At 41.8% G+C, this 26,965-nt stretch overlaps 1 protein-coding gene across 3 annotated transcripts in view; it reads left to right on the forward strand.

The window, feature by feature from the left end:
* The first annotated feature begins 1,372 nt into the window (after positions 1-1,372).
* Positions 1,373-26,965, forward strand: part of chd3 (chromodomain helicase DNA binding protein 3) — a 44,612-nt gene continuing 19,019 nt past the window's right edge. Inside the window, exons 1-35 of one of the 3 annotated variants that reach the window (XM_044341494.1) lie at positions 1,373-2,223; positions 4,728-4,855; positions 4,951-5,139; positions 5,262-5,389; positions 8,134-8,372; positions 8,709-8,848; positions 8,995-9,124; positions 9,274-9,452; positions 10,794-11,063; positions 11,447-11,650; positions 12,231-12,454; positions 12,650-12,781; positions 13,209-13,305; positions 14,655-14,846; positions 14,938-15,138; positions 15,291-15,428; positions 16,108-16,229; positions 16,322-16,495; positions 17,481-17,622; positions 18,046-18,177; positions 18,360-18,477; positions 19,836-19,960; positions 20,056-20,287; positions 20,589-20,773; positions 22,165-22,342; positions 22,690-22,776; positions 23,135-23,220; positions 23,688-23,821; positions 23,918-24,062; positions 24,499-24,661; positions 24,808-24,968; positions 25,306-25,501; positions 25,605-25,721; positions 25,810-25,941; positions 26,830-26,938. In XM_044341494.1, the coding sequence (XP_044197429.1) occupies positions 2,061-2,223; positions 4,728-4,855; positions 4,951-5,139; positions 5,262-5,389; positions 8,134-8,372; positions 8,709-8,848; positions 8,995-9,124; positions 9,274-9,452; positions 10,794-11,063; positions 11,447-11,650; positions 12,231-12,454; positions 12,650-12,781; positions 13,209-13,305; positions 14,655-14,846; positions 14,938-15,138; positions 15,291-15,428; positions 16,108-16,229; positions 16,322-16,495; positions 17,481-17,622; positions 18,046-18,177; positions 18,360-18,477; positions 19,836-19,960; positions 20,056-20,287; positions 20,589-20,773; positions 22,165-22,342; positions 22,690-22,776; positions 23,135-23,220; positions 23,688-23,821; positions 23,918-24,062; positions 24,499-24,661; positions 24,808-24,968; positions 25,306-25,501; positions 25,605-25,721; positions 25,810-25,941; positions 26,830-26,938 (5,492 nt within the window). In that variant the 5' untranslated portion in view covers positions 1,373-2,060. The remainder of the gene's footprint in view (positions 2,224-4,727; positions 4,856-4,950; positions 5,140-5,261; positions 5,390-8,133; positions 8,373-8,708; positions 8,849-8,994; positions 9,125-9,273; positions 9,453-10,793; positions 11,064-11,446; positions 11,651-12,230; positions 12,455-12,649; positions 12,782-13,208; positions 13,306-14,654; positions 14,847-14,937; positions 15,139-15,290; positions 15,429-16,107; positions 16,230-16,321; positions 16,496-17,480; positions 17,623-18,045; positions 18,178-18,359; positions 18,478-19,835; positions 19,961-20,055; positions 20,288-20,588; positions 20,774-22,164; positions 22,343-22,689; positions 22,777-23,134; positions 23,221-23,687; positions 23,822-23,917; positions 24,063-24,498; positions 24,662-24,807; positions 24,969-25,305; positions 25,502-25,604; positions 25,722-25,809; positions 25,942-26,829; positions 26,939-26,965) is intronic. The other 2 variants (XM_044341495.1, XM_044341497.1) reach the window with 2 other exon arrangements.

The raw sequence follows: 26,965 nt of genomic DNA on the forward strand, positions 1-26,965 counted from the left end.
GTTGCTTCTTTGTTGTGCTCTCAGGTGTAGCCGGAGCCGTAATGGAGTTATGACCCTGAGAGCATCCCGGACAAGGACGAGGACCCTGAGCTTTTCAAACCTGCTCTTCCTTCTCCACTTCTACAAAAGGCCCCTTTTTGCACAACAGACTTTTTGACTCGTCACGGTAGGAAAAGCACAGGTGTTATTTATAACATTAAGCCGTGACAGTGTGACAGTGTGACAGTGAGCCAGCACGCACAATACCGCGACCCCTGAACCCGAAGCAGCTCCGAGGAATTCATTCATTGTCAATTTTTATGATTTACACCTGCAATTTTTCCTACTGTGACATATCAAAAGGTATTCTGTGAAAAAAGGTCTGTTGACATTGGTGCTAACCTCTAAGGTCACCTCAGGCTGCTTGGACATGATCCTAACACAAGAGACTAGATTTCTTTTTGAGGTTTCAGCCGCATCTCACAGTCTTCTGCTTTGCTCTGAGGGCCAAAAACCTCACCTTGTGTTCAGATTTTTTACTATTTACTGTTTCCAACATCAGTAATTTATTAAAAAAACAGAAAAGCTGTCACCTTTCCCCCCAAAATCCTGACATCTCTTTGTCATTCAGCTACTCTGTTGCTGCTTTTATCTGACTTTTTAAACAGTTTTGAATGAATGCAATAAAATAAGTTCAAACCGTGGAAAAAAAAAAAAAAAATAGCCCCTGGAGATTTATTTAACTACATACTGCACATTTTTAACATATTCTTTTCTTTGTGCCGAGAAGCTCATTCGGATGCAGATGTTTTAATACAATCCGGCTCTTTCTTTTTTTTTTTTCTCCCTTCCTATTTTTACCTACAGCCGAGCCACCGGTTTCTCCTGTCTGACCCCTGTTTCGTCGTGAGGTTTAAATGCGAAAGGCAAATCAAAATTCCTTTTGTCAAAACAAAAGTGCCCCTGAGCAGCCACTGAGGGCTGGCTGGGGTCTAGGGATTCCCATGGCCTTACTGCCATCCAGTTGACACAGCACCGCTGCCCCTGAGAGGACTGATATTACAGTAAAGTGTTGAGAAAAAAGCTCATGTTTGTATTGAAACGTTTGCACCGCAGACGGATTGTATGCCTCGAGCTGTTTAATAAGGTGATTTCAAAGTGGGGAAGTGTAGTTTGCATATTCTGAATTGTTTTCATCCCCACCACAAGTAGTTAATTTTTAAGCAATACAATCTGATGTAAGTCTGGGCATGGCTGCGGCAGATTTTCCCAACCCCCCTCTCTCTCAATCCCTCCCCAGCTCTCTGACACTCTCTCTCTCACACACACACACACACACACACACAAACACACACACACACACACACACACACACACACACACACACACATACACACACAACCCTGCTGCTGCTGCTGCTGCTGCTCCAAAATATTTTTTATACAACGGTGGGGGCTCTGGAGAATATAAGGTGGCCATATTTGATAGATTTGTGTGGGGCTCTGCAATGCAGAAAGCGAGAGTTGTTGCGTGTGATCTTGCAAGTGACAGTGACACCAGGCGAGTGTGTCGGATTCGTGACTGATCCGGACTTGGGGAGAGAGAGAGAGAGAAAGAGAGAGAAAGAGAGAGAGAGAGAGAGAGAGAGAAAAGAGAGAGAGGGAGAGAGAGAGGGAGAGAAAAGAGGGGGGGGGCAGACAGAAAAGAAACAAACAAGTAACAATGTAACTTACATGCAGTCACACACCCCTTTTTCTTGTAACAATGTGTACGTTTTTAAGGAGGGAGGGGGCGCGCAGAGGGAGAAAGAGAGACGGAGAGAGACTGAGAAAGGAGGAGGGGGGTGCGTTCTGAAATAATATAGTCAGCCATTTTTTATGTAAGGGGATTTTTTCTTATTGGGGGGGTTGTTAAAAAATAAATATAAGAGGGCGGCCATCTTTGTTGCTCTGCCTAGTGTAAAATATTCCAAAACGCCCCCCACTTTTTTCTGTGCCGATTTGAATATTAAATAAATATCATATATTCGGGCAAGAATACGCTTTTTTGAATACAAGGACGGATCCAATGACAGGAGTATAATGTCCTCTCCTCTCCGGTCCTGTGAGGAAGACGAGGGCATGGTGGTTAATTCCGAGGGAGGAGATTTTGATGAAGAAGACGACGACGGAGACCTAGACGAGAACGCAAGCGACATAAACTCGCCGGCGGCGCCTCGGGAAACTGCAACACCAGCCGCGCCAGGTACAGTAAAAAACTGGCGGACAAAGTCGGGAGCGCGCACACCAAATAAAAACACTCTTTTAGACGCACTAAAAATGTGGAGAAATGGCATGCTGGAAGTAGCCGAAACCCGCAGTTTGTGCCCCCCATATCTGGGCTTCTCCAGGTCCTGTACGGTACAGTAGAGAGCTGAGGACTCGGGTGCGCGCTTACAAAAGAGAAACATACTTACTAGTCCAGATTTTTTTTTTTAAAAGGAGGTTTAACCATCTAAAACCCCTATTCATCAGGTATATGTTGCACATATATGTCTCTCATCATAGTCCCGTATTTGCAGCTATATGAGCGGCTGAGGGGGGAGAGAAAAAAGACGAGAGCGCGCTTGCAAAAACAGAAACTCCAGTCCAGTTTGTAACAAAATGCACAAAACCCCCAGCCTGCCAGATGTGTTTCTGTGTTGTTTCACATGCTCAGTCTCCCTACTCCACTTCCTCTTCGCCTCCAGCGCATCCCGACAAAGTTTAAACTAACTTGGCACAGCTGATTTTTCGTTGCGCTTCACCACAAAAAGTTGCAGCTCGCGTTTTATCTCTTAAATCCCTCTGACAGGTCCTAGACATGCATGATCATGTAAATGAGCTCGCTCTGCGGGGTAATAAGGTCACCCTGAAGGGTAAAAAAAAAAAAAAAAAAGGCTCACAGCAAAGAAACACTGGCATAAACATGGACTCCTCTGGCCGGAGGCTACATTTGATACCCATGTCGAGGAGGAGATGCTGCGCTGTGCTGTGCAGACATGAAAGCCGGGTGATGGTGTGAAAATTGTGGGAGACAGAAACTTGCCCCTCTACCCCTCATTGTCGCTATGACAGGTCAATATAGGACACTGCTGCAGCTGCATGCTGCTCACTTATTACGGGACAGAAAGGTGTGACTGTTTTCCTCATTTTTAGCCCCCTCTGGTAGCTTTGCATACCTGCTCCATAATTAGCTGAATAACATTTTCATGACGTGTTTACTCTCTGGGTTTGACTCCACAGAACTGGACGTTTTTGGGTTTTTTTTTTGCTGCAGCATATGCAGCATTAGTTGTCAGTATTGATCATTTATATAAAAAAAAAAAAAGGTGAAAGATTGAGTGCATTTGGCATTCTGGATGTTTCTGTGACAGTGAAGTTGTTGCAGTGAAACTAAAGGGTGCAGAAAGTGGTGGTTGGTTAACCACATTGCTACATTAGACATCAAAAATAAGTGCTGCAGCCTTAAGGTTGCAGTTTATTCATAACAGGAGTATAATAACTAGTGATATGTGGTTTGGATGCGATGCAGATGTGACAGAAAAACTTAAAAGTCACAGTGCAGATGTCACAAGGGAGATAATTATGCGTAATTTCCCTGTGTGAATATCATCCTTTGCTTTTACACTTTTATTAGCTCGACTCCGGAGCTGCCGCTATGCCGTGTCAGACAGATAAATTAGTGTCGGGCTTCCCGTCGAGGACCTTAACCCCCTCACGACCTCTAGCAGCGGTCACAGCGGTGGTCGAGGTCCCGGTGTGGGAATTGCAGGGCGGGAAGGAGTCGTTCCAGTTCATCGCACCGTCCCGCTGGCGGCCTTTGAATCACCGAGTCCTGCGTGCGTGCTGCTGCCGCCCCCGGCGTGCCTTCGGCGGCTGCACGCTGCACGGATACGCGGGAAGCGGGGTTGGCTGGTTGGTTGGAAGGGGGTGGGAGTGAGGAGGTGGAGGTGGAGGTGGTGAGGGGGGGCTGTTTCTGCTGCTGGTGGGAGCGCGCACCAACAAAGGCAGGCAGACAATAAAAATCGGACAAAACGTAGCCGATCAAACAGACTGTTTGCATGGTGGAGACCGCAGCCCATATTTTGGTTATGCTTTAATGCTTTGCTGCATTTTCTCTTAAGCTGAGGCTGCAGCTGTCTCCCTTGTGTGTGTGTGTGTGTGTGTCTCTTTTTCTACTCCTAAGCCAGGTCAGGTTGCAGGTTAAATTGCTTTCCCCGTGGCTGTGATATTACCCAGGTACCATGGGGAATAACTGGCCTGATATTTTCACATCATTTGTTCCCTGAAAGCAGTCATGTATTTTAGATGTACTGAGGCTGAGAGTCTTCTATGATGTAAGAAAAGTGAAGGGTTTAAACTCATTGTGTTTCCCTTAAATCAAAAGCTTTTAAAAATGAATAAACACTAGATTTTTATTGTTATTACACATCAGCACTTTGCCATAAACCAATTATCCTCCATGCTATTGAGCCACCAACACCAGCTGTCAAATCTACTTAGAGCACACTGACAAACTGTATCTAATTCAGCATGTGTCACAATTCAGACAAGGTCAGAGGTCACTGAAGCCACCTTGGGTATCATGCAGCTTTTGTTGTGTGTAATTATGTTCAGCGGGGATTAGCTGGAAGCGTTTTGAGAAGATTATTGTTCATCTGATTCCGATAGCTGTCTTTCTTTTAATGCTCTCTTTGACCTGTCTCTCCTCTGCGCTTCCCTCCGAAGACGAAGAGGCGGAAATATCTGACAGGGAAGTCCCGTGCAGGAAGAAAGGACGGCCGAAGAAAAAGAAGGACACAAAGAAGAAAGACAAAGAGGGGAAACCCGTCAAAGCAAAGAAGCGCAAGAAGATTGTAAGTCTGTTCAGCTGTCACGCTCTTGATTTCTCACTTTGCTGACTATCAGTGTCTTCATAATCAAACATCTTCCTCTCTCCTCTTCTGTTCAGGACAGTGATGTAGAGAGAGACTCAGACAGAGAAAGAGACTACGGTGACAACTCAGACAGTGTAGCCAGCGACTATGGATCTGGTGAGAAAAAGAAAAAGAGGAAACATAAAGAAAGGAAGGAGAAGAAAACCAAGAAGAAGAAAAAAGACGATGGGGACCGAGACAGCAGTCAGGAGGAAACAACAAAGGTAAAGACTGAAATCTTGTTGTTTCTTTAAAGCACTAAAGTCACATTTGTCCGTGAACATATAAAAATTGCTCTGACAAGCGGTTGATGATCTTTCTCGTCTCATTGGTGGTTTCTACTCAGCAACCGATAGAGCAGAAGACCTCAGCCCAGCTGGCAAAGGAGTGGGGTCTGGAGGATGTTGATCATACCTTCACTGAGGAAGACTACAGGGAACTCACCAACTACAAAGCCTTCAGCCAGTTCATGAGGTATGGCTGTCGAATTGTCAGATTGTGTTGATGTGGACTGCTGGCTGTTGCTGTTTAAAGATTTTGATGAGGTAATTGAACTTAAAAAAACACATCAAACACAAATAATATTTCTTAAAACATGTCTGGACGGGATCATTAAGCTACAGTTTTCAATTGTAAATAGCTCAAGAAATATCTTAAAGCCTTGTTAAGTCTTGATTCAAATGAAACCTCTTTAAATGCCCCGTAGTGCTTTCAAAACTTGTTAAATATACTATAGCTCAAGACATGATTAGGTTGGTGAGTTGTCAGAGACTTTGCAAACTGATTGGAAAGATTTCAAGAATCAAAGGAAGGTTTTGCTGCAGACCATGTGGATGTCTGCGCTCGAGGCCTCGGCAGTCCTTCAGATCTAAAATTTAAAATTCATACTAACAGAGAAACCAGTGTTCTCCTGCTGAGAGATCATATCCCGCAGTGTCTTTGTGCACTACTGTACATTGCATGCAAGGTTAACATCGATGTCCAACTCACAAGGCAAATGTAGTTTGGAGAGTGAGCATGCTGATGTGAATACTTGTCACGTCTGCTGATTGAAAGCAAGCACGCGTGCATACCTGACTAATGTGAAAACACAGACATTACATGTACTTTTGCAGTAAGCAACAGCTCTGCTCTGCTTGGTCACCAAATGTAGCAATCACATCACTGTATATATGATTTCTTTGCTGGTCATAACAGTATTAGCCATGAAGATGAAAATAACTTTTAAATATGCTATTTAAGACAAAGAGACGTCAGCACAAAACTTTGAAAATAATCATACAAACTTTTGCTATGTTCTGTTCTCACTGATACGAGGCCCAGTGTAACAATTCTCTAAATATTAATAATCGAGTGTTGTCTCGTAGCCACTTCCCTCCCCACCATGTTTTCATTTCTTCAACATTAGGTACAGGTGCTTTCCTGTTTCTGTTTAAGTTTGTATAAAGTTTCAAGCCCAGGGCTGCCAATTTTTGACTTGAGTTTGGAGTGGGATTTGTTCCCGTTGGGGGTTGGGTGGGGAGGTTTACGTTTAGGGGAGGGGGATATTTTAGTAGTACTTCTTTTTGTTCATGATAAAATGAGCATTATTCGTGGTAAACTGACCCACTCAACCTCTCTCTGGCCTTGTTTAGTGCTGCAGTGCTGCATTAACTTTACTAACCTTGCTCTACATAGACCAGCTCTACAACTTTACACCAACAGATCCTGAGTAACACCCGACGAATTCATAAACTTAGACAAATGGCCAAATGAACTGTCAAGTTAACATGACTAAAATCTGGTCAGGTCAGTGATTGAAATACATGAGCCATCCTACAGCCCACACACACACACACATATGAAAAAGACAACACGTGCAAGTATGGGTGCCTGGATATGTTTTAAAATAAGGGAGCAAACTTGGAAAGATACATAATTGGCAGAGGGTCTGGGGGTCCTCACCCAAAAAAAAAAGTAATTTAAAACAAATTTCCTGCATGTCTACACAACCGAGCCTCTCGGATTAAGTCAAGAAACAGCCACCTGCACTAGTCTAGATTAGTCAGATTGAGGGTGCTATGAAAACCAAGAATGCATCAAGAACAGTGTATAATTGGGTGGATCGGGACAGGAAATGATTATTAGAAGATTGACTATTTTATATTTTAAATTATATTGATAAAATGTTATGTAGAAACCTATTGCTGGGAATCACAAGAAAGTTTCAGAGCGACAGAGACACAGAGCGTCTCTGTAATCATAGTAACTCACTTTCACTCCTGCAGGCGTGCACACAGCGCAAGAGGAGAGTGAGAGACACTGTGCTGCTGCCAGAAGAGCCACTGACAGAGATTACTCTGAGCAGCACGCATGGGAATAAATTACAATATAATAGATGTGTGTATATTTCTGGCTTTCCCACCCAATGGTCTGAATAACTCACTGCTGCACGGCGCTGTTGTAGCGCTGTGCTGCTCTGTCTGGTCCGTCTGTGCGCTGTCAATGTCCTCTTTGCCCGCCATGACATTATCAGTTATAAATTTGTTTTTCACCGCGTGAGAACATGGATTTGTGGCATGAAAGCGTGTGAAAAGTGTCACAGTCTCACGGTCAATGTGTGAGAGTTGGCAGCCCTGCAAGCCTGTTATACTCACACACACCAATCTTCTTCTACTACATTGGCATCACCATTCAAAACACAAAGCCTCAATGGTGAAACTTTCCACAGCATATTAACATAGATACAGATGGCATGGGTTGGGCATAACAGAAGTACTATTACTTGCATTTGTCTTCTCCTGGCATCCCAGACAGCCATGCTAACCATGTAGCAGTCAGTTTGTCAGTGTCAGCCTGAGCCTCTGCCTCTGTGGCTGACTCACCTGCTTTGACTCTGATAACATGAAGTAATCCATAACATCCAACGCCTGTATCTGTTGGGACATTATTTAGCCGTCTCAATACCGTCAGTGCCCGTAGAAGAAAACTAAACTCTTCTCAGCCAAGTCAACCATGTAGTGTTTCCACCAAATAACTGTAGTTACTACAAACAGTTATAGACAAACAATTCCTATGACTAATACATGGAAGTATGATTAATGCTCACACACGTTTAAGTTGACTGAAAAAGTGTTATGTCACAGCTGTTTCTTCAGGGCCTTTGTCAGATTTCTGCATGTCGCCTACATAGTTTTTCTCTCCGAAACATTTCAGTGATCCTAACCTCTCGCTCCCAGGCCCATGATAGCCAAGAAGAACCCTAAGATCCCCATGTCAAAGATGATGACCATCCTGGGGGCTAAATGGAGGGAGTTCAGCTCCAACAACCCCTTTAAGGGCAACGCAGCCGCTGTTGCTGCGGCTGCTGCAGCCGCGGCCATTGCTGTCGCCGAGCAGGTCTCTGCAGCAACCGCCTCGCCTGAGCCGCCACCTCAACCGCCGCCGATCCGAAAGGCCAAGACTAAAGAGGGCAAAGGTCAGTGGGGTCAGCTGTAGTCCGTGCTTTGGTTGAATGTCCACCTGCAGTGTTATTTATTCTATACCCCTCATGGCGTACAATCCAGCAGTTTCATTAATAGGATTGTTTCTAGTAGTGATTGTTGACCTCAGACTTTATCTTAAACACATGCTGATGTCTTGTGACCAGCTGATGTTTGCCTGTATTGTAGTTTACATGCAATATAAGACAATAAACCAAGTGTACTATTTGTCAAAATCCTCCTATTTACTCTTACTTTTTTGCTTATACAGTACACTCACCATCTTTTCTTTCTTTTATGTCAAATGTTGCACGCTCTTGCTATCTGTTCAGGCCCAGGCTACAAGAAACGCAGTAAAAGTCCTCGAGTCCCAGACAAGAAAAAGGCTTCGGCTGTAGCCAAGGCTAAAAAGATGGCACCCATTCGTATTAAACTATCGCCCATAGGCGCCAAGAGGAAGAAGAGCTGCTCAGTGAGTATAAAAAGTTTGTAGGGTGCTGAAAACAGTGGGGTCTCTCGATATATCTCACTGAGCACCCACTCTCTATCTCAGTCTCAGATTCTCTTTTTTCCTGTTTCTTTCACTCACCCACTCGACTCTTTCTCGTTCTACGTCAGAGCGAGGACATGGACGAGGATGAGTCTGAGCAGGAGGACTCCAGCGTGCACAGCTCCTCAGTTCGATCTGACAGCTCTGGCCGTGTGAAGAAGAGCAAGCGAGGACGGCCGGCCAAGAAGAAGAAGAAAAGTAAGGACAACCTGCTCGTTAAGTGTACTATACAGGACTTAATTATAGATGATATAAAGTATTCTCAATTTGAAACATTTTTACCTGTGTACATGTTTCCATCCTTTGTCTCCTATCTTTTTTACATGCGTTGTTCTCATACCTTCCAGTTCCAGGTGGTGAAGAGGAAGGTGATGGCTATGAGACCGACCATCAGGACTACTGCGAAGTGTGTCAGCAGGGTGGCGAGATCATACTGTGCGACACTTGTCCCCGAGCTTACCACCTCGTCTGCCTTGAGCCTGAGCTGGACAAGGCCCCCGAGGGCAAGTGGAGCTGCCCGCACTGCGTGAGTCCAACCACACGAGAATGCATCTGTTCCAGCGTCATTTGTATATTTATCTCAGAGCTACATGGCTAAACCTGAGTGAAAAAAATAACAGTTAAAAGTGGTTTGTTTTTACATGCTTGGAGGACCAGATGAATAGAGGCTTTGTATTACAGTTGCATTACAGATTTCAGCAGAACTGCTCTCACAGACAAACACAATCCTGCCCAGACAAAGACAGACACCTGAAGCGTATGCGTGGGTGTAAATGCATTCGGTAATGTCACAAATATGAATGCTCATTTTTTTGGTTACCATGACACAGTTGTTTTTATGCTGGGTCTGTGATGCAAAACAACTTAGATTAGTCAGCACAATTAGGCCGAACTGGATCAGCACTTCAGCACAGCAGGCCTGAAACTGCTGAATAGCAGGCTAATTTAACAAAGTAGCCAATGCAAAGTTTAACATTTGCTTGCTTGCTGTGACTAATGCCAACTTCTACCAGATCAGATTTGTTCATTGTTGATTTTTATACCCAATAATGTCCATCACTGGTTAGTAGCTGTTGTTGCAAAAATGGTAGGCCACAAATATGACTTTTTTTTGCTTGAAAGGTGTTACTGAATGGTGTTACATAAATCAGGTTGTTTTTTAACCCCTATTCTAAAGCCGAAACAATTAGTCGATCAACAGAAAAATAATCGGCAACTATTCTGATAATTTATTAATCATTTCAGTCATTTTTAAAGCAAAAATGTCAAACATACCCCAGATACAGCCAGTCATTTGTGAGGATTTGCTGCTTTTTTTAGGTCTATGTGATAGTAAACTGAATATCTTTTGGGTTTTTGACTGTTTGTCTAATAAACCAGGCAGTTTGAAGACACCACCTTGGATTTAAGGAAACTCTGACAGACATTTTTTACTTTTTTTTAGATGTTTATAGACCAAACGATTCACTGATAAATTGAGAAAATAATTGCCGGATTGATTAATTGCAGCTCTACTTTATTCAATCCAGGTTGTGTCAGTGGAAGCAATGCATCTTTTTTTTGAGGAACACCACATTCAGCACTCACAAAGGCACCTCAGCAGTGATTACAAAGGAAGAGCAACTACCGCTCTTTCAGTTTCCCCTCTAAATTTATCCTCCTGGTCTGGGGATGGAACTCATGACCTTTCAATCACAAGCTGGCTCTGAGTTTTCCTCCCCTTTATCTATTTCTCTCAGTCCTAGTTAATCAACGCCAACAAGAAATCACCTGGTTTCACCTTGACAGTTAAAATCATCAAAGAAGAAGTTATAAAATTCCTGTATTCATGTATTCAGGATTTTAATGTTTCCCTTCCCATCCCCAGGAAAAAGAGGGAATCCAGTGGGAAGCAAAAGACGAGGACTTTGAGGATTTCGAAGAGGACAGTGAGGACAGAGTGATTTCAGAGGTCGGGGTGGGGGTGCCCACCGGCGCGGAGGAGGAAGACGACGACCACATGGAGTTCTGCCGGGTGTGTAAAGATGGAGGTGAACTGTTGTGCTGTGACACCTGCACATCCTCCTACCACATCCACTGTCTAAACCCTCCGCTACCAGAGATCCCCAACGGAGAGTGGTTGTGTCCGCGATGCACGGTTAGTCACTCTTGTGTTCTCTGTTTTACTTTGTCACTGTTTCAAAGAGCCTGTACTTTGTTTATTGACGGTTTTCTGATTTGTTCATTGACTGTTTCTGTTGCTTTACTGAACTGTTAGGTCTTACAAAGAGAAAATAAGTATAAATAAGTTTAAATTATGCCCCTAGATGGTGGATATTGTTTGGTGAAACCTTAAAATACATCACATCACTTTGGGAAGCTTTTACGTTCATAAGTTTTACCAGGATAATACAGTCAGTCACATACATTAGAAGGCAGTTTCACCTAATTTAAGTAAGTATATTACCACTTAAATTGTCTATTTCTCCTTTATGCAGTAACTACAGCAAGGTCTGATTAGTCACTATATTCCTCCTCTAGTGTCCGCCAATCAAAGGACGTGTCCAGAAGATCCTCCACTGGCGGTGGGGTGAGCCTCCTCCTCCCATTCCCGTGCCCCCGGCTCCTGATGCCCCACCCGACGCCCCCCTGCCGCCTCCCATGAAGGGCAGAGCCGAGAGGGAGTTCTTTGTCAAGTTGGCCGGGCAGTCATACTGGCACTGCACATGGATCACTGAGCTGCAGGTGAGATGATGAATGCAAAGTGACGGTCAAATCCGAGAATTATATGAGGAGAGAGTTCAAGAACAAACTCAAGAATACAAGGATGAAGTGTGGAGGTTTAATTTTCTCGGTACTGCCATTTGGACATAATGGGTCATTCTTGCATTGTATCTTAGAATTCAATGCAAGAACCATTTTCAACCAATTTCTCTCTAATTTAGTTTATTTCTTAAAATACTGGATACCTCTCAGGTCTCTAAAAATAAATCAAATGAAACAGTCTAAGAAAGAACAGTGCTCATATCTTATGTCCATGCTAAAGCCATAACCTGCAATTAGGTGTCCCAAGTATATTTATTTTGCTTAATTTTAAGGGGTCACAAGCCAGAAACTTTGGGAACAACTGATGTAGTGCATTCTCAGTCTGCAAAAGAGGAAAGGAAAAGGAGGAAAGTAAACGTGCAGTACTTTCGCCATTAGATGTTGTATTTATCTTACAAATGTTCAAGAATATATAATGCAAAAGATCGAGAATTGCTTTGAATTTTGGCAGAAACCTTCAGTCTCCTTCTTCTCCTTCTATATACTTTCTTCCCTCCAGCTGGAGATCTTCCACTCGGTGATGTACAGAAACTACCAGAGGAAGACAGACATGGACGAACCTCCAAGCCTGGATTACGGGTCGGGTGGAGAGGATGAGAACGGAGTGGGAAAGAGCGAGAAGAGGAGGGCCAAAGACCCCCAGTACGCCATCCTGGAGGACAAGTACTACAGATATGGCATCAAGCCTGAGTGGATGATGATCCACCGCATCATCAACCACAGGTATGGGGCCTGAGTTGTAATTGATTTATAATGCAATCCTGAGTCAGCCAATGTGATGTATTTACAGTATATTTATAAACTTGCAGATTACAGATGTTTATTTTTCATCTGTTAAAAAAGTTAAAAAATGATGGATGACAAAGATTGAAAAACATGACATCACCACTCACTGTACTGTATGTGTCTACCTGTAAGTGTGGACAAGAAGGGGATGTACCACTACCTGGTCAAGTGGAGAGACCTGACCTATGACCAGTGCACCTGGGAGAGAGACGACATGGAGATCCCTGACTTTGTCATTTACAAGGCAAACTACTGGAGACACAGGTAGGACCAGCAGTGAATGCATCAACCCTCAACAACTTGAGTATAGAAAAAAACACTCCAGTTTAGATTGTAAGATGAAAGCAGTGCTCCCAATGTAATTAAAAAAAGTTTCAATTATGGCCAAAATATTTCTAGAAAAAGGATATATGAAAACTGTGCATATACTGTATTTATTGTTTTTTCCTTTATTGCAAAAAAAGTGAATAATTGTATAAGATGTTTGAGCGTCTTAAAGTGTGGAAGCCAAGTTTAATGTAAAGGTATAATTAAAATATTATTGGTTAATTAGTAGCTTCTCTGGACCTGTGTGTAAATTCATACACTGTAAAATACTCTGCTTATACAAACCTATTTAATACTTTTTTTGTTTACTTTCTTGATCGCCTGATTAATTCCTTGACTGAACATCCGTGTTGCTGTTTAACAGAGACGCTATAATGAAGGACGACCCAGACAAACCCAGGAAGATGAGGAGCAAGAGCCAGGAGGGTGATGACGACTCTCCTGCCTCTCCGGTCACTGATGTGAGTTTGATTTGTAGCCGCTACCAGTCTGCATTTCTATTTCCTGTTAAAACACACCGGATCTCTGTCAAAAGATTGTTTGAGATTTTGAATGAAATCACTGTTTTTCTTTGCTGTAATTCCTTCATTTACTACTTTTATTTTGTGGCTGTGGAGGAGGCCTTGCTGTAATTTTCAAAAATCTGACCCCAGTAAATTAGCCTCATTATATAACCGCCTACATGATATAAAAAGCTGGATGTCCCAAAACTTATTAAAACTTAACTCTGATAAGATGGAAGTTGTCATCATTGGCCTTGAATACCTCTCAAAATAAATACAGCCACTCCTCGGCTCCCTCACTCCTAACATTAAGTCAGCCACAAAAAATCTGGGTGTTATCCTCGATAATGACTTTAGCCTGGAGCTACATGGGAAGAAAGTAGTCCAGTCGTGTTATTATCAACTGAGGAATATTTCCAAAATTAGATGAGTTCTAGATAAGATTACTGTAATGCCTTGTTTACTTGCCTGACCAATCAAGCTATGGAGCAGCTCCAAATTCACATCACACCATCACACCAATCTTGGCTTCACTGCACACGCTTACAGTCTCTTTTAGAATCCATTTTAAAGTGCTCTTAATCACATACAAGGCTCTGAATGATGTGGCGCCGGAGTAGATTACTGAGCTCCTTACACTGTACTGTCCAAACAGGACCCTCAGGTCTCCCAATCCGGTTCTTCTAACTTTTCCGGAGTTCAGGTTAAAATCAAAGGGCGATCAACTCTTTGCAGTACCACATATTTTTATAGAATGGCTTTTCCCAACAGCTGATTGACTGCATTTCTCTGGTCATGAGCTGTTTGATTTTTTCTTTCGTTGAGAGTTTTTGTCTTTTATTTGTGTAGATATATGCATATATGTGTGGATGTATGTTTGTGTTTCATTGTTTTATCTCTTGCAACTGTTCCTAATGTTGTTATGTTTTGAATTTCCTCTCCTTTGGAAAGCACTTTGTGGTCATTGCTTGAAAAAAGAAAAATAAAATTATTCTTATTATTTTCTTCTTCTTATTATTATTATTATTTTGCATAAAACTCAAAAAGATGCATGTTCCCTTAAGTATGTTTCAATTTTTTATGCGTATCTCATCATTTTTGTGTCATGTGTGTATTTTGTGCATATTCCTTTTATGTGCACATTAAATTTTATATAATTTCTAACTTTTTAAAACTATACTTTAGGGAATTTATACTGTTTTGCAGGAAAAAAAACTATTTTTACTTCACAATTTCAGTAATAGTAGTTTATGATTTGTGTAAATTCTTCACATCTCTCCTCTTTGCTCTCTACTTTGTTTTTCCAGCCTACGATAAAATACGAGGAGCAGCCAGACTTCGTCACATCGACAGGCGGTACGCTGCACCTGTACCAGCTGGAGGGTCTGAACTGGCTCCGGTTTTCATGGGCACAGGGCACTGACACCATCCTGGCAGATGAGATGGGGCTGGGCAAGACCATCCAGACCATCGTCTTTCTTTATTCCCTCTTTAAAGAGGTGATGGTTCTTGTTAGTGTCTTGTTCCACCTCCTTACGGAAGTTGAGGTTGAAACGTTAATGTGAATTTTCCTTCCCTCTGTCCCATCAGGGTCACACTAAAGGTCCGTTCCTGGTCAGCGCCCCGCTCTCAACCATCATCAACTGGGAGAGGGAGTTTGAGATGTGGGCGCCCGACTTCTACGTGGTGACATACACAGGAGACAAGGACAGCAGAGCCATCATCAGAGAGAACGAGTTCTCCTTCGACGACACGGCTGTCAAACAAGGAAAAAAGACCTTCAAGCTGAGGGTGAGGAGGGAAGACAACTAAATGAGATTTAAAAAACAACAAAAGGAGTCGTCAGAGTTTTGTTTTACAGAGTGATTTGATTGGAAAGTGGATCACACCTTTGTTTGCAGTTGTAAAATGATTTACACACAAACACTCTCTCCTTCCTGCAGAGGGAAGCTCCTATTAAATTCCACGTGCTGCTGACCTCCTACGAGTTGGTGACCATCGACCAGACGGCGCTGAAATCTATCGACTGGGCCTGTCTGGTGGTGGACGAGGCTCACCGCCTTAAGAATAACCAGTCCAAGGTACAGTAGTTAGTGTGTGTGTGTGTGTGTGTGTGTGTGTAAATGTTAGTATAATTGTAGAGCCTGATTGATTAGGCTGATTATCAATATTTAATAGTGTAAAAATCCTGTAACAGTTTAAAAGATAAAACTTGTCAGTGCTCTCTGGTGGACAAACTATGTAAAAGCATCATTGTTTCTAAATTAACTATCTTTAACATATATTTGGCATTTCTCTACTGCAAATTTTTGTCACTTCCACTAAATTTACTTTATCCTACCAGAATGATTTTAGATTTTATCATTCATTTAAATTATGACAGATATTCAAATACTGTCCCTAACTGGACTTATTTATGCTGCTTTTATCTGTTTTTGACTGATTTGCTTGTTTGAATTGAATTTGAATAATCTGCTCAGTATCAGTAATGCCTTCAAGATAGTCTACGTACACTATAAATAAACAATAAACCTATAAGACAATTAAAACATATCAGACTCTAGTAACAGTCTGCACAGTCTGTTGATCAATTGTACTAATTGTACTATACATAGAGAGATCGATATATATTAGCATTTAGATAAAATTGGCCAATAATATTGGCTATACAGATGTATCAATTAGGCTACAATATAGCTCTTATCAATGTGATTTTATATGAATGTCATATAATTTATAGAAATACGTCTTTGTTTCCAGTTTTTCAGGCGTCTGAACGATTATAAGATCGACCACAAGCTGCTGCTGACAGGAACTCCACTACAGAACAACCTGGAGGAGCTGTTTCACCTGCTCAACTTCCTCACCCCCAACCGCTTCAAGTAGGACTCCTCTCTCTCTCGCTCTCACACACACACACACTTTTCTTATTTCCTTCAGTCATCATTGAGTCCCTCTCTCTTTCTCTGTACAGTAATCTTGAGGGCTTCCTGGAAGAGTTCGCTGACATCTCCAAGGAGGACCAGATCAAGAAGCTCCACGACCTGCTGGGGCCTCACATGCTGCGGAGGCTGAAGGCCGATGTCTTCAAGAACATGCCCGCCAAGACGGAGCTGATTGTCAGAGTGGAGCTGAGCCCGATGCAGAAGTACGATACTGGGGAGGGTTGACGGGGGGAAATGTGGATGTCATGTAAATTAACATGAGCTAGCTGGGAGGAACTGGGTAGTGAACGGTGAATATTTGTCAACCAGTTGTTGTGCCATCAACAAATACAGTCAGTTGTTACTGGAGGACTCTGGCACTTCCTAGTCTCCAGTAAGCATGATTTAGGTGATTTGTAGGTGAAAAAACATCTACGCTACATTAAAAAGTGAAAGGGTTTTTTTTTTTTTTTTACATATAACCATTGTTTCGACTGTATTTTAATGATCATATAATCAGTAGATTTGCCCTGTTGCTTATTGAAATATGGTCATTGTCATGTGTTATTTAGGCATCTAAAAAACGTCCACTTTTCAACCTAATCTAGGCCAATTGATTACCTAGATGTCCAGATATTTTTTGACCTGCAAATCACCTGAATCATACTTAATCGGTTGTGATTGTTTGTATTTGGATGAGCGCAATGGATGTCTACTTTGGAATAGAAAATAATTATCATAAACAATGGAAATAACATTGAAATATAACTTGTAAACTTAGTTATTCCATCACAAAACTTTATTTGCCACTTTTAAGCTGATTAATGTGGTTTAAAGGGACCCACACCAACCTTTATACTTCCAACAACCAGTGCAATTGTGAGTACGATTGCAAATGTTGGCCTGTGAATTTCATTATATTGTATATTGTAAATGTAACTTATTATACTGAAATAGAAAGTGAAAATTCTTAACCAACAGTAAGAAAATAACCAAAACTTTTCTAGTTGTTTGATGTGTTTAAATATTGAACAATGTAGGGAAGAGAGGAGAGAGATTGAAGAATTTTCTTTGCACTGAACTCAAAAATTGTGACATTACTCAATGATTTATAGGCAAGCAAAGCAGACAGGCAAGCAAAGCAGAAAAAATGTGTTACACATTTGCATTTAGATGATCTTTTTTTCATGTCTTTGTGTTTGAAAATAGGAAATACTACAAGCTTATTCTGACCAAGAACTTCGAGGCTCTGAACTCGAAAGGCGGAGGAAACCAGGTCTCCCTGCTCAACATTATGATGGACCTAAAGAAGTGCTGCAACCATCCCTACCTCTTCCCGGTCGCCTCCATGGTGAGTAAAAGACAAACACACGCTTTTGTCCTTGACAATAAAATATAGCCAAGCCAAGTTTTACAGAAATGTAAGGGGAAGAAATATCAGTAAACAATTTCTTGTGTTAAATTCAAATAATTTGCAGCTTTGTTTGATCACACAGAAGGTTTAGATCCTCTATACATCGCTGGAATTTCACTTCTTTTTTAACAATTTTCTTTGAATTACTCCTTAATTGCACAACAGTGACACCTTGTGGTGATGTAAGGTAGTGTTCTTGTATTATATTTGTACTTTTAACAGGTATTGCAAGGTTCAAATAAAAGTTGAGATGCACAGTCATTATTATAAGACACTACATCATTTTTTTAAATCAATTTATCATCAGTGCAGCCAGTTAAAGTTTGTTTGCTATGTGGTATTGTTTGTGTGTGTTTGTAGGAAGCCCAAAAAACACCGAGCGGTGCTTACGAGGGGTCGGCCCTAACCAAGGCTTCTGGGAAACTGATGCTGTTGCAGAAGATGCTGAGGAAACTGAAAGAGCAGGGGCACCGAGTACTGGTCTTCTCACAGGTACACACTCACATGGACACACACAACAGATGGTCACCTCTCTTCACAGATGTTAAATTAGTCCCATGCTACCTCCAGAAGGCTCAATGACAGCAGGCTGTCATTCCAGCTGTGTGTGGGCAGTGAAGTATAGATGGAAATATACACACATGAGCAGCTTTCTCTCTCTTTTCTGTTTGTAGATGACTAAAATGTTGGACTTACTAGAAGATTTCCTGGACTATGAAGGTTATAAGTATGAAAGGATCGATGGCGGCATCACGGGAGCGCTAAGACAGGAGGCCATCGACCGCTTCAACGGTGAGGTGCTGGATGTGCAGCTGGATGTCCCTGTCCTCTATCGACCTCTATTGGTGACGCAGACAGTCTGGCATAAATTATATACTCCTCATGTTGCCTTGAATCAAAGTTGCAATGAATTGACAGAGCTAAAAAAGAAAACAGAAACAGCCAGCTAAATAAGGCAGAAATCCAAAAGAAATTTCCAATGAAGAGCTAATAAATCACTGTAGCGATACTGCATTGCTGCATGTTTTTCTTGCTTGATAGTGAGACATTAAGAAGAATCCGTGATGTTTTCATGTGAAACTTACCCACTAATATGCTTAAACTCACAGTGAAATGGAAATTAGAGCGTCCCTAGCTTCCGTAATGTGACATATTTCCGAGAGAATATGTGGGTGGAGTGTAGTTATGAAAGGGATTTGATCTGATTAAATTGATTAAATTGAATAACAGCGTGATGCTGTTGAGAGATATAGAGCAGTCGACTGTTCGCCTCCGCTCATACCTCCCTACCGGCGTTGTTAGATTAAGAGTTGGGGGACGAGGGAGAAATCAATGAATTAGACCTCAACCGCATGTAAACAAAGTTTATTGAAACTGACATCAGAACAAACAGAACGTATGTGTAGTTCAAGAGGAGCCTTCGGAAGATTTTCACATTTTACAGGACAAGAAAAGGGAGATTTTGTTATAAAGACACGTGATTCAATTCATACTTGGAAAATGTATTTTTATTTCAGTGTATCTTTGCGAATTTGTTGGCAATTAGTGACATTAAATTATGCATTATTAAATATAGATTATAGTGTTACCTCAGGTGAACTTGAATATTGAAATGTAATGAACCATAGGAAACCTTTTTTTTCTATTTCAGATCACCTTAATTTGGTTTAGAGTACTGGTGGTTTATTGGTTTATTACTGGTGGTTTTCTGTGCAGAAGTGATTAGTAAATGTTTCAGTAGGATGTTTAAGCTTTTTGCTCAACAGAAATTGTGCAAAAAAATCTACATTAACACCATAAAACCTGCATTTGTTCTTCGCCTTTATCAAAAAAGGATTGATAATGAAATTGTTGAAGAATTAGATCAGATGTAAATATAACAGAGGTTGTGATTGAATTTTGAATTGTATAAATTGTATAATTCACTAAGTGAGGTACTCGTTACAGCTATTTTGTGTTACTGGACATAAAAATATAAGTTTATCTTATATAAGCTTATCACCCAAAGTGAAAACCATATTGCTACCATAAGAATATCACATTTTATGAATTAAGTTACTGATATCAATAGAATTCTGTCATTAAGGACAAATTATTTTCATTACTGTCTATATGTCTCTCTCTCACATTCTCTATCTCTTTGTTTCCAGCTCCTGGCGCTTGTCAGTTTTGTTTCCTGCTCTCCACCAGGGCCGGAGGTTTAGGTATCAACTTGGCCACAGCAGACACCGTCGTCATCTTCGACTCTGACTGGAACCCTCACAACGACATACAGGTACTGTAGACCGGCGGGTTGTGGAAGATGATTCACAAAACTTCAATCTTTCTGTGTTTAAAATGAGTTCCTTGTCTTTGTCCTTCTGTGTTCAGGCATTCAGTCGAGCTCACCGCATCGGGCAGGCCAACAAGGTGATGATCTACCGCTTTGTGACGCGAGCCAGCGTGGAGGAGCGCATCACTCAGGTGGCCAAAAGGAAGATGATGCTGACCCACTTGGTGGTCCGGCCGGGCCTGGGTTCCAAGGCTGGCTCCATGACCAAGCAGGAACTGGACGACATCCTCAAGTTTGGAACAGAAGAGCTCTTCAAGGATGAAATAGAAGGTAACAACATTCATTGTTCAATGTCAAAATTAAAAGTCAAATGAAATTTGGATTTTCAGTAAAATATAATAATTTGGAGCTTTGGATGTTTCATGTTTGGGTCAAAGTTTGGAGCGTTTGGCAGGCTGCTTCCCCTGAATGAAATTATTTTGTCAAACACACTCACTCTAATGTCCTTTCATCTTGACAAATCTGGCCGAAGGACACAGTTGGCTTACTCTTGTTTTATTGATGATATAAATGATGATGATACGACAGAACAGGACAAATCATTTTCACTTTTCGTCCCCGCACATGGCAGGTATGAAGAATTCTTCAGGGGATAAAGTTGAGGATGAGGGCAACGTGATCCACTATGACAGCACCGCCATCGAGAGGCTGCTCGACCGAAGCCAAGACGCAACGGACGACACCGACGTCCAGAACATGAACGAGTACCTCAGCTCCTTTAAAGTGGCCCAGTACATGGTCCGAGAGGAGGATAAGGTGAGAGATGGAGGGGAGAAAAGAGGAAGGACATGAGGAGATGTGGTGGAGAACAGAATTGCACCAATAATACAAAAGATTTCATATTTTTTATCTGACCTTTTTTAGACATTTTTTAAAATAGCTGTTCATGTCCCGACACCTGTGGTCATCCCGTTCTAGCGTGCAAGAAATCCAGTTTCTGGATAAAGCAAGTAGAGGAAGGGATGTGGTTGATTATTTGGGAGGTGGTGAGAATTAAAAGTGCTGCTCTTGGGTTGTAGTTCATTATTTCATGTGAAGGAACATGTTGTGAATGCATGTTCATCATAGGGTTGAGTGATACGAAGATTCTGCCATGCTGTATTGTATTAGGCCGCCCTGCTTTATGACAGTATTGCAGTAGTTACAGGATTTTTTGCACCAAAGTGATGAAATACCTTGATTTGCCAGGTATGTCAGTGTCTGGATTAGCCAAAAGACAGACATTCCCATCTGGTTATTTTATCTATAATTTTATAAACTGTTTCTCAGTTGAGTTTCCATGAAAATGTACTGTATCAGCATACTTTCTATATCTTTATGGTGCAAGCTAAAAATACCTTATCTACTGGCCTATTATCAACCTAAGAAGTTGATATGACTAATGTGTTAGCAAACAGTAGCTTATTTACACATTCAACAACATTAACATTTATTTGGAATCTTGTTTCTGGTCACCTGACAAATTTAAGTCCAGTATTTATCTTTCTTTCAGCTCTGTTTTTGGTCTCTACTCACTTGTGAGAAAAATATCTGTCTCTTTAGCTGCTCTGCTATGTTCCCCAGCTAGTCGCTAACTTTGTTTGTCTGCCGTTTGATGCTGTGCAGGTAGCGTACAGCAGGTGTATCAGATTTTTCACTTAAAACAGCTTATTGCTACTGCAGCTGGAAACAAGGTTAATGAGAGTGATAAGAGTATAATAAATAAAATAAAAATAAAAATATAAAAATGTTGATTAGTGCAGCTTTAATTCATACTAAATCAAGAGCCCTGATTTTGATATCTTGGTATGATGTTTTATGAAGAAGTGTCTTATCCATATATCAAAATTTCAATAACAATGTATATTGTAGTATCCTTACTGGTAACCACAGATCATCAGATTCATCTAAAAAACCCTGGAGACATGTGATCCTTGCACAGAAATCTGAAAATAGCTTATTACAACATCAGAAGTGTGATCATTGCAACATCTTTCATCTTTGTTCCATGGCCAAGCACTTTTTGCAAATGTGCACTTTCTGCACTGATGCCTTCCTTGCCCTCCAACCTGTTAAGAATATATTTGCGTCCACGTGTGTATGTGTCTGAGAAAAGACACATAAAAAGACATCATTTCTAACCTTTGTGTACTTATCTGACGCTCCAGATCGAGGAGATCGAGCGGGAGATCATCAAACAGGAGGAGAACGTGGATCCAGATTATTGGGAGAAACTGTTGCGGCATCACTACGAGCAGCAACAAGAGGACCTGGCGAGCAAACTGGGCAAAGGCAAGAGGAACCGCAAGCCTGTCAACTACAACGACGCCGCACAGGAAGACCAAGGTAGGGACTGGGTTTGGACCTGGTTGACCCTTGGGTACCAAGCCCAAGTAAGCTGTGTAAACTCATCTGAGTTGCTTTACGTCTCTTACACCTCAGTGTTACGATCATATTAGAAATAAAGGAGCAGTTTAAGATTATTTTGGGTAATCCAGGATTTAAAAGTGAAGCCTTACTTTTTCCTAAGATGATGATGATTTCTAGCATGAAAGTAAGTATTTATTGAAAAGATTTATTATTTTAATCTTATGATCTTACTAGAAAAATGATGTCTTCTGTTTTGAGTTATTGCTTGCACAGTGGAAGTGAATGGGCCTGGCCTATTGACAAACCACCATGTGCTGTTTCAGAGTGGCATGCTGACATTTCAGATAACCAGTCCGAGTACTCAGTGGGCTCCGAGGAGGAGGACGAAGACTTTGACGATCGGCCAGAGGGTAAGGAGAGATTTAAAAAAAGAGACATCAAACAGAGCTGCTCATGAACAATGAAAGACGGCTGCTGTACTGTAACACACGAACACATATTCAGGTCTGTGTTGAATTACAGGTCGAAATTGATTTAGTTGTTACAGTTGCCTGGCACAGCCGAACGAATCCGGTTGCCAAAAATTGCGAACCGCCATCCACCTTCAGACAGTTGGAACTCCAAGTAACTATAAATTTCAAGGGAAAGATAGAGTTGTACTTTCCGTTCTATTTTTTTTTTTTATAATCTTACTTTCATGAAATTAGAAAATCTGGAAATGCGAGAAATTATTGCTACCTCTTTTCTGTTGCCTCCTTTTACCTGCAGGTCGAAGGCAATCACGTCGCCAGTTGAGGAATGAGAAGGACAAACCTCTGCCTCCCCTTCTGGCCAGAGTCGGAGGCAACCTTGAGGTCTGTACATCTCGCTGGAACCAGTCCTCCTTTCATTTTTGTCTGTCAGCTTTATTTTAAGTAGAACTTGCACTCTTAGATATTTTTATAACAATCTACTAATCTTTGATTTGAGATGGCAGCAAGGCTATTACACCTCCGACAACTCCAAACCTCCCAAGCTCATCTATCATCCTGATAATGGTGGACATGATTATAATGGCCTGCATTGTTCATGCTAGTTTATTTTAGCATTAAGCAGTTAAACCTATTCACAAAGGCCTTGGGAAGTTTGAGAAACGCAGGGATGTCTGCAGGAAAATGAAAAATGAACCTTAAGTTCTCTCATCCTGACGTTTTCATTAAAGGTCTTCCAGAATTATAATAATACAGAGATACATTTTAACAGACAAGGAGTTTTTCTACTTTCCAGACAGTGCCACTTTCACTCTGTAATACCTAAAATATACTGTAATTTCCATCGATAGGTGCTGGGCTTTAACACACGCCAGCGAAAGGCTTTCCTGAACGCAGTGATGCGCTGGGGGATGCCATCTCAGGACGCTTTCTCCTCTCAGTGGCTGGTCAGAGACCTCAGGGGCAAGACTGAGAAAGAATTCAAGTAAGCGACAAATAAAAGGAAAAATATTCAAGCATAAGCTACCTGCAGTTATGTCTGTCCTTTAACCACAGTTCCTATCTTCTTCCTCTCTAACAGAGCTTACGTGTCTCTTTTTATGCGTCACTTATGCGAGCCGGTGGCCGACGGGGCCGAGACGTTCGCCGACGGCGTACCGAGGGAGGGCTTGTGTCGGCAACCGGTCCTCACTCGAATCGGTGTCATGTCCCTCGTCAAGAAGAAGGTAAGGGTGACAAATGCGCAGAATCAAACAAGTATTGTCTAAACAGAGTATCTACAAATCTTTAATTCAACAAACTACAAAGACAGTAGTCTTTGTAGGCTTTAGGTCTCAAATAAAATGTCAGAGCTCTTTGAATTATGTTTTTCTAGTGAAGAAATCAACCATGACATCTTGAAAGATTGAATTGCCCTACTACTTTCAGTTTGCCGGCTTATTTTAGTTTATCCAAACATCTTAAATCCAGTCTCCACTCCAACTTGTTGAAACCTGCTGACATCCTGATCTGCTATCTATGCCAGGGGGGACATATGATATACTGCCAGGCAAAAAGGGCATGTGGGTGGTGAGTTGAAGTAAGGTGGTATTAGGTAAACTGAGTGTGTGCCAAGCTTTTTTTTTTTTCTTTTGCTGAGTGCTCGCTGTTTTGTGTCTCTAGATCCAGGAATTTGAGCACATCAACGGGCGGTGGAGTCTTCCAGAGCTCAAGCCTGAGGTCAGCATAGACAAAACCTCTTCCAGGGCCTCCTCTCCAGCCGTGAAGACCGCCACACCCACCCCCGACGCCAGCTATAACACCACGCCATGCACCTCCAAGCCAGGTAACCAAATATACACAATCACACAGCCCCAAATCCAGCAGGGGGCACTCCATGTACTGTACAGGGCACCAGATGTTCATTTGGATGTGATCTAGTGTCCCGTGCGTGTGCGTTTTGATGTGTCTGATTTGTCTGTGCATGTGCAGCGACCCCTGCTCCAGCAGACAAGCTAGAAAAGAACGGGAAAGAGGGAGAGAAAGAGGACAAAGAGGAAGGCGAGGCCTCGTCGGAGAAAGAGAAAGCGAAGGAGAAAGACAAAGATGAAGGGAAAGAGGTGGACGGCAACAAGGCCACTGACCCCGAAGAGGTTGGATGTGTTTCTGCAGTCTTGAGTGGCCAGTTACAGTTTCTCCTTAATCAGAGAATTGTTTAAATACAATAAGTTTCTGTTTTTGCAGCTCTGTTTTTGCATGTTTTAACCCATTTACCATGAAGGAGCCATTGGTTTCCACTCATTTTCATGCAGCATCAATGAAATGTAGAAAAACCTGCTTTAGCAAATGGTCATCCATGATAGCAAACAATATACAAAAACTGTGGTGTGATGTGTCCTGTTATAATAACCTGAAATGCACTTTAAAGCTGACGAAACAGAGCAAAACACAGCTCACTGACTGATAACATATTTGGCTGCTTCCCTTTAGCTTTCCTCATCACAAAATGCATCTCCCGGTCAAAAAACTGAAGGCAAAGAAGAGAGCGACGTGAAAGAGGAGGAGAAGAAAGAGACAAGTGACGCTCCAGCCGCCACAACAGAGGAGAAAAAAGTACAGGAGGAGGGCAAAGAGGAGACAAAACAAACAACAAAGCAAGACACGGAGGTCAAAGAAGAGAAATCAGGTGAAAACAAAAAAGGAAACATGATAAGCAGATAAGGCAGAGCTTCACCTTTGCTTTTCAATGCGAGACAGAAACAGATGGTTTATGGTGTGTTTTCCTGCAGACGCAGAAAAGTCAGGAGAGGAGAAGGACAAAGAAAAAGAAAAGCGAGAGGAGACGCCCACCGCAACGGAAACAACAGACGCCAAGGATAAGAGCGAGGCTGCTGACATGAAGAAAGGTACGTCTCACAGTTTAAATTCACTTATGACACAAAAAAGCGCAAATTTTCTGCTAAACAATACCTTTGCTGTCTTTCTCAATAACAGAGGAGGTCAAAGGTGAAAAGGATGCTGGGAAAGAACTCAAAGTAGCTAAGGAGGAGGTGCCCAAAGGTAACGGGAGACCTCCCATTGAGCGACCCCGCTTCATGTTCAACATCGCTGATGGAGGCTTCACTGGTTAGTACCGACGTACCTTCATTCATCTGTTTTAACCATCTATGTTTATTTCCTCAACATTCATTCTGGGACTTTTTAGGTGGTCAGCTAGTAATAAGTAGGATAATCAAAAACAGGATTCTCCAGTGCACGTGCACAAAAATATTCAGGTACATCTCCATCTGTAAAAAAAAAAAAGAAAAATGAAGTACAATATTGACAGGAGCCTTAAAAAGTCTACAGTTTACAAGTCCAAATCTAGTAGGTAGGTTGAATGCTTGAATGCTTTATGCATTGTATGCTTGACAGATCCATTTACAGATGAGGCAGGACTCCAAGTTACGAAACTTCCTCTGATCTCATGGTTCTTCAACAAGAGCCCCGAGGAAGATCCCTGACAGATCAAAACATTGTGTGCTAATAAAAGTTCCAAATGCAAGATCCAGACAGATAAAGGTAGCTTAGTTGTATTTTGTACTTTAATATTTCAAACAAAGACTCCAGCCCTAAATATTTAATATAAACTGTGCAGCAAATTGTATAAATGATTTAAAAACATTACTGTAATTGTATCAGAGACATTGAGATTGAGAAGATTAGCTTTTTTTTTCTTAAATAACAAAACAGTTTCCATGAAAGGTGAGGAGAGAGATGAGGTGAAAAAGTAAGTCTTTTAAACAACAAATTCACTGCTAAAACCAAAAAAAAAAAAAAAAAGAAAAAGGAAAAACATTCCCTTTGCTTTTCAGGGCTTCCGTACAAAGTCAGCACTGAGCCGAAATTATCCTCACCTTGATCACAAAACCAGAAAAGCTCTGCGCTCTGTGGAAACACCTGCAGCCAGGTTTCAGCTAGCTAAGCACTTTTAGACCGACTTCATTTTTACCTTGTGCTGGCTTCACTCTGCAGAGCTGCACACTCTCTGGCAGAACGAGGAGCGGGCTGCCATCTCCTCAGGGAAGATGAACGAGATCTGGCACCGTCGACACGACTTCTGGCTGCTGGCGGGAATCGTGATGTATCCTTGACAGCAGTTGCCCGGGCG

This window comes from Thunnus albacares, chromosome 22 (assembly GCF_914725855.1).
Source record: "Thunnus albacares chromosome 22, fThuAlb1.1, whole genome shotgun sequence".
NCBI lineage: Eukaryota > Metazoa > Chordata > Actinopteri > Scombriformes > Scombridae > Thunnus > Thunnus albacares.